Source organism: Dendrobium catenatum, unplaced genomic scaffold, assembly GCF_001605985.2.
Source record: "Dendrobium catenatum unplaced genomic scaffold, ASM160598v2 fragScaff_scaffold_1608, whole genome shotgun sequence".
Classification (NCBI taxonomy): Eukaryota; Viridiplantae; Streptophyta; class Magnoliopsida; order Asparagales; family Orchidaceae; genus Dendrobium; species Dendrobium catenatum.
Window position 1 is genome coordinate 6,068,962 of NW_021320070.1, and position 7,785 is coordinate 6,076,746.

At 33.0% G+C, this 7,785-nt stretch overlaps 1 protein-coding gene across 1 annotated transcript in view; it reads right to left on the reverse strand.

Annotated features, from left to right (window-relative positions):
• Positions 1-7,229, reverse strand: part of LOC110093482 (splicing factor U2AF 65 kDa subunit) — a 19,056-nt gene extending 11,827 nt beyond the window's left edge. Inside the window, exons 1-3 of the mRNA XM_028700866.1 lie at positions 6,912-7,229; positions 4,818-6,298; positions 4,593-4,730 (exon numbers count right to left, since the gene is read on the reverse strand). Of these exons, the coding sequence (XP_028556699.1) occupies positions 4,593-4,730; positions 4,818-6,152 (1,473 nt within the window). The 5' untranslated portion in view covers positions 6,153-6,298; positions 6,912-7,229. The remainder of the gene's footprint in view (positions 1-4,592; positions 4,731-4,817; positions 6,299-6,911) is intronic.
• Between the last annotated feature and the right edge of the window lie 556 nt (positions 7,230-7,785).

Consider the following 7,785-nt stretch of genomic DNA (forward strand, 5'->3'; position numbering starts at 1 on the left):
TTTTTTTTATTAAGTGGATAGATTGATTCAGACAGAGTCCGGATGATTTAACATTGTAAACCTTCTTAAAAAGATAAACTATTTCTTTGTTTTGATTGTTTGAAAACTTTCTTCAGCTGGAAATAAGTTAATTTTCATCACGAATATGGCAGTCTAGCCGGGCTCTCTTCCTTGGTGTAATTCGAAGAATCCTAGGTGTTAAGGGGAACCTTAACTGAAACAATTCCAAGAAATTAAAACATTCCTAGACTAGATTATATTTTCCCTGTCCTCCTAGTTGACAGACTTCGGAAGAGTAATAGGGATACAGAACCAGATCCAGTACATCATAGTCCCATGTCCTCCGCATCAGGCATAAAAGGACTAAGCATAAATATCTTGTCCAGAAGAAGCTAATAAGGACTGTTCATCGTACTATATACCAGAAACAATTAAACAAACAACATAAAGAGATTAAATGCCTAAGTGGAGATTACAATAAAGGGAAGGGCAGACAATAGCATAAAATAACAAAAAACTGGTAAATGTTCTTTTCATATGCATTGCATTTAAAAAAAAGTAACTAATTTCGTATATGCCCAAGAGATAGGCTTTAAATATAACACTCACAGCAAATAGGAAATTAAGCTGCCACACTAATCCAAAAAAAAAAACAAGATGAACAGCTTAATAATATTTCCAAATATTGCAAAACAAAAGATTCATTAAAGATCAAAACAATGCAGGAAGTATGTAGAAACTGATGGTTCACATTTGACATACATTTCTCCAAGCACGTCAAATCTGACATGATTTAACTGGAAACTATAAAACCCTGTATTAAAAATAAAAGCAATCATAGAAATAGTTTTGCAAATTAAAGACAGAAGGAGCTCGTAGATATTTTGATATGAATGATTAAAATAATGAATGAAGTTTATTGGAACCATTTCACACATCAAAGGAATTGTCAACACAAGCTAAGTGAAATATCAAGAAAGTTTCAACAAGTCAAGGAGTCTACTTTAGTTCAGACACAATTTGAAGCAGTAAATGAAATTTAAAGCTGCTTGATAGTTATGTGCTACCTAGATGAGCCTTTGGACAGTTTGCTTTTGTTAAAAAAGGGGGTTTATTTCAGATAACATAAAAAAGATCAACGAAGGTAAAGAACAAGTATAGAAGCTAGGAATAGACTAAACAACCCAACAGAAGACAAATTTATTCAATTAACTAAAATCAACCGCAATTGCTATACGTCTCAGTAGAAATATATTGACACATTCAAAAAAAAAAAAAATTGCTGGTAAAAATAAAGAATTCATGCATGCAGGCAAACACCACACAAAACAATTTGAGTAAATGGAACAAATCTACAATTAATTTGATATCTCAACGCACACTGTTAAGACCACAAAAATACCTTCCATAAGAGAAATAATCTGTGAAGGGAGCAAATTTTTTGTAGATGGTACAAAATGTGCATCTCAAATGATAACCTCATTGCACGGTCAGATACTAACCTCAAGCTTGTACCAAGACCACTAAGAAGGAATGGTCTGCTATCATTTTGTAAATTTGGTTATAGAGTTAAAGTAAACACCACAGGACATGTCACCAGAAAGGACCCTACCAACATTCAAGATCAGCTAGCAGGTATCATTTCTGAAATAAGCAGCAATTTCATCAATGTTGCACTACATCTTGAATTCTGCTATAAAAAGTCCTCTCTTTGTCACGATCCTGAATGTGAATTATGACACACCCAACAAAAATACCCTATTTGAAAGAGATTCCAACATGATTGTCAGATAAGCTTTCATCTAAGGATACCAAGATATCATGCCTTAAACAAACAAAACTAATGACTGGGAAAATAAATAAGATGCTGAGAATATCTCAAAGCAATAGTGAAGATTCTTCCAAGCTGAATTTGGAATATTGCATCACAAAGTTCCTTTTTTCACAGAATGCATGAAAACACAAATATACCTAGAGCATAAGTTTTTAGAAATTAGTGAACAACCTGTCATACAATTTACGTATAAGGAATGAAAATGAATAGTGTGATATAAATTAATAAAGATCTCCCGATGAAACACCTAACAATTGGAAAATCAATATTATAGGGATTCTGAGTGATCTAAAAGGTTCACAAATGTGTCTATAATTGTTCTTACACATAAGCCACCAACCAACCTATTTGTTCCCCTAATAGGTCTTACTTTTATACAGTATAGATGATCAAACACAATAAATAACGTGGACTATTAGATTCCATGTCCCAAAAGTTCAATTATGTATCATTGTCCGACCACAACAAGTTGATTTTGCAGAAAATAATGTCATCAAACTAAGAAATTCATGTGTATTAGGAATACAGGTAGTCACATTGGTTACAAATATTAAGTGAAATTATTCTCTATAGAAACAACAATCTGAAAAGATATCACGGTGATTGCTATAAACATTATGTGCAGTCAAACTACGTGGAATTTAAAAGAATAAATGACAATGAAAACAGAATACATGTGTTGGTGAACTACGGATTCAAATTGGGAACAAGCAAGAAAAAATCATCATAAACAAACAAACATTGGCCCCTAACAGTTTAGGGAAAACAACATTCATGGTGGAAATTAATAAAAAGAATTCAGATGTAAATATCTATTTTGTTTATCATGATAGGATTAGAGAAATTCTTAGATTGCCTTCATTATGAACTAAAGGTCACAAATTAGAATCATGGACATATCTTTATAATGCAGGTGAGAATGCATATATCAACTTCTCCAGACCACGATCTGCAGGAGTCTCTCACTGCCATCCATTTGTTATAAAATTGCTTTCAGCAATTCAATATTAACATTATAATAGACAACCATAGTATCACAGAATTCTTTGCATAGCTACCAACAAATAAGATTTAATAAATTCATATGAAATGTTGTATGCAATGAGATAAATGCAGATGTGATCATATTCATTTTGCAATGGATGCTATAGAGATGTGAGCAATTAATATAATCCACTATTAGTGGCTAGAAAGGTTAATTTACTGATTTAGAGACAATATATTGCAATATTGCATGCTGGCATTGCTCATAGATGACATTAGTCACTCATCAGGTAATATGTCCAGTACCAACTTAGTTTAATATGATGTATAGAAAAATGAAGATTTACATACATAGCACAAAATTCTTTATGTTTTCATACATCTAAAACCTTGATTTTTATATTTACTTATATGCCACTTTAATGTCTAAATCACATTAAAGCAAATACATGAAAAGGTGTATTTTATTTTAAATAAGTTAACATTAATAATATTTAATGTGATTAAAAAATTTTAAATATCATACAAGTAAATATACAGTTTTAGGTGCAAGATACGTAAATATATAAGAATTTTGTGGGATGTACATAAATATCTCATAGAAAAAACAGTGGTTCCATACAAATGAACAAAATCAAATCTGTATATTATGTATGTCCATATGATCAAGTGATCATATTTATTAAGATTACAATGATTCCTTGCAACAAAATAAGCTTCATTGCAGAACACAAGATTCTTTCGCTCTTAAAGACCACAGATAGAACACAAAAACTTCTATATCCATAGAAAACAGTAAACATGAAGCTTAACTAACATATTCGCCAAATTAGCTTCGAAAAAATTTGGACTTTGGAATAAAGTAAAGCTTCCTAGGTTCGATCATATTAAACTCTAAGAGAAAGCTTGTAATATCTTTCTTTTTAAATGTACTTTAGCGCGAATATGAAGTTCTCCTGCGAGGCTTTGTTTCATCCTTCAGGACTCTTACTAATGTATAGCATTAATATGAAGTTCTCCTGCGAGGCTTTGTTTCATCCTTCAGGACTCTTCCTAATGTATAGCAGCCATTAACTTCAAAGCCAATGCTTGCAATGTATAAAGAAAGCATGCATGCTTACGATTGTAAAGCACATCTTAGGCAAACGACTTAACAATTTTTTACTGGAACAGATTGATGAGGCTTTCCTCCACAAGCCATCATCACAACCATGATTGAAATGAAAGTGTAAAATTTCATAAATTTAATACAATTTATGTTACTGAGTTAACCAAAGATAACGAGAACTGTAACTAATATAAAATTTCCATGTATTTGAAAAAAGTGAAAGAATTTAAACTTTATTAGAATAAAGGGTGAAAGGGAGATGAGGTCAAATGAAAACAAGCATGGTATTCAATTTTAATTAAGTGGCATATTTAGCTTTAGATAACAGAGTATATGATGTGGGGAAAAGTGACACTGTGAATCACTTCTATTTAACATTTTGACATGGTTCAGAAACCGCAAGTCAACTAGCAAATTGCTTGGAAAATGAGAATAGCTCAATATGAGAGGTAAGCCTGGAAAAGACCAGATGCACTCATGTCTAGTATAAAAGTGATCGATAAAACTGAACTTTGCCTAGATGCTATTCAAGAACTTCCTGGCACAATATTATCACTCGATCATATTAGAAAAACAGAAAACAGCACACAAATTAATTGGTTATGGAAACCATCAAACAAAAACCAAAAGATTTTAATGTGAGGCTAGTTAAGGATGGAATCTTACTGCTGCTTCAACAAAATCTTTAGGACGTCTCATTTTGAGAACTGATCCAGCTAAGGTGTTACCATCAAAAGAAAGAGCTGCAGTAGCATCCTCTGGTGTCAGAAATTCAACAAGAGCCTGAGCTTTATCTTTATTTATCTGCATAAAATACAATGAATAGCCACTCATTAGAATCCCACCAGGAAGCAACATATCAATTCCAAACATGGTAAGCTTGATACATACAATACAACTAATGCAAGGTCTGGTTGTTCGTATGTGATTGGCACCAGATGAGACCAAATATTCATTGAGGCAATCAATCACAGACTTTTCTGATGCCAACGAAGGTAAGTTTTCAATATAAAGCCTCCTCAAAGGACGGGTTGCTTGGGTGAGTTGAACTGACTCGATTGAAGAATTAATAGTCACAGACCCAGAGTCAATTGAAGTTGCAGGGTGTGTTTTTGTTGTTGCTGGTGTAACGGCAATAGATGATACAGCTTCAACAACTTTAGTAGCAATCAGAGGTAAACTTGCAAAAATGGATCCAGAATTGGTAATGCTGGTTCCTGAGGGAAGCTGATCCCATGTAGCAATTTTCCTCTCTGGAGAGCGAATTGTTGGGGATGGGGTCTTAACAGCTGCCTCAGTTTTTCTCTTCCTCGGGGAGTAGCCGCCAAGTCCACTTCTATGTTTCCGGTGATGTCCACTAGAATAGCCAGCATTACCTGAAGTTTTGTATCTATCGCCATCTGAATGTTTCTTCTTTGAATTGTCTTTATGGCACTCTCCGTGGTCCTTTCCATCATAGGAATACTTTTGTGACAAAGGTGACATAGAACCGGACCTTCTTTCTTCTCGATAATACTCCAAGCTCCTAGATCTTCTCCTTCTCAATTTAGGATCATCATAAGAAGGTTCAAGATGGTACTTTTTATGACCTTTCGATCCTGAATACTTCAGATCCTGCAATTTGATAGACTCATGTTTCTTATATTTCTTGGAATCATTTTTTGATCTGCCCTTATCATCATAATGATAATCGCCTTTTCTATCCCTCTTAGATATCCTATAATGCTCATCATACTTATCATTCTCATCAAAATCTTTGACTCTTTTCTTTCTTGATGCCTTCTCAGATTCAGTAGCAAGTAACTTAGCACTTTTACTTGAATGTCGGCTATACTTTTCTTCAGTGCTTTCTTGGTTTCTACTGATTTTACCATGGATAGATTTCACCTTCGCATCGGTTTCTAAATCTCGTGAACTTGTATGTTTCCTTTCTATGGCATCTCTCTCCCTCTTAGAAGTTGATTCTTTCTTTTTGGACCGCTCTTTCATAAATTTTTTTGAAGGACTCCTAATTTGGAGATGGACATCATGCCTTGAGTGATCCTGGGTATCATTAGCATTTTCAAAAGACTCATGTATTTTAATGTCTGATTCATTAGCATTTGAGTTTTCTTTCTTCTTTCTCCTTGACATAATTTCCTCAAAACTAAAAGCTCTTGTCCGTGCTGAGGTACCTTCAATAGGATTTCTCCTAGATACATCATTACTCACGTCCGTTCTTCCCATCTTGCTGGTATGCAAAACCCATACACAACAATCTCAAAATGAAACCATCAACTAGAAAAACGAATACGAAGCATGGATAACTTCTCAAACTGCTAAAAAGGGCATATAATAATACCAATTTTAGATGTATAAAATCTCTTGAAGACCTGCAAGATTGAAGATAAAGTTACAAGAAGAACACAGATAACTATTGTAGAGAAACAACATGCTCAAGCAATGTTGTAAGGACAAATGAGAACAAAAGTATGCAAATAACACACTTACAAAAGTCAATCATGCTTAAATATTACCACATCAAAATATCAAATAGATTATCAAGGCTAGAGCTAAACACTAGAATTAAGAGAGCAAAAAACAATCGCCCTTAACATGAAGCCCACGGTGAATAACATCATAACTTAAATTTTGGTTGACTTAAGAACAGTACATATATAGCATTCTCAGATTCAAGATTTGTAGCAAGCTTCCAAATGGTTCCATCTAAATAAAGCACAACGAAATTGCCTTAAATTTGTTCACTTTCTCCACAAACGAACTCAGTTTTCATCTTCAACCTCTTACCATAAAATCTGATAAACACAACTGCAACTTCCACGCCACCAACGCAAAACAAGAAAACCGTATAGGAAAATGGTAAAAAGAAAAGAAAAAAAAAAACCTAATGGCACAGTCAAACTACGCCTTCCTTAATACAATAATGATGATATTGAACCCTAACTCATTCTGATTCCGACAAAAAATGGCAATAGAAGCTTAAACCTATTTGGTATTTCCCCTCGTCCATCCATTCTGTGGTTCGGAATCGAAAATCAACGCCATTAATGCACGCAACATTCGGGTAGATAGAGTACGTTGCAGGTTTAAGGTAATTGAGAGTCTCCAGATGCTTGAGGCTCGGGAGACAAAAAAGTGCCCTTTGTCGGACCTCAGACAACCTCAGAGATAAGCTACCGCTAGTGACAGTGGTTATCAAGGAGGATTCGAGGTCGGGCGTAGAGGCGGTGGCAGTATGGGGTAGTCGTTGATGAGCGCTAGGGATGGTTCATCCGTGGTTTTCCTTTATTAAAAAAAAGCCAAATTTTAAGAAGCTCATCAATTAAAAGAAATAAGCAGACATATTTTAATTAAAAATTTAACTAGGAATTTAAATTTCAAAATAATTTGCCAATTTTGCATATAATTTTTCGAGTTTATTTTATAAATTTTTTTATTAACGCTTTCTTCTAATATTTTTATTTTTCTGTTAATATTTGTTGATATTTTTTATAGTTATGTCAAAATTTTTGTTGTTCATATTAATTTTCTGATGTAAATATTTTGCTAAATTTATGTTAAAAATTTTATAAAGCTGATATATATATATATATATATATATATATATATATTTTATAGTTTTACATCTAAAATAATTTTTATAACAAAGCTTTTTATTTTTTATATTTTATTGCATATTTTAATTCGACTACCAACTATTTTTACTATTACGAGTTTTTCCTCCTAATACTCGAAGCACATATTTTACAACATTCTTAATATCACTAGCTATTTTTCCTCATATAACATTAGTTATGCATACCTTATTTAATTACTTATTTAATTTCCATGATACTTTGAATATTATATAGCTAAAAAT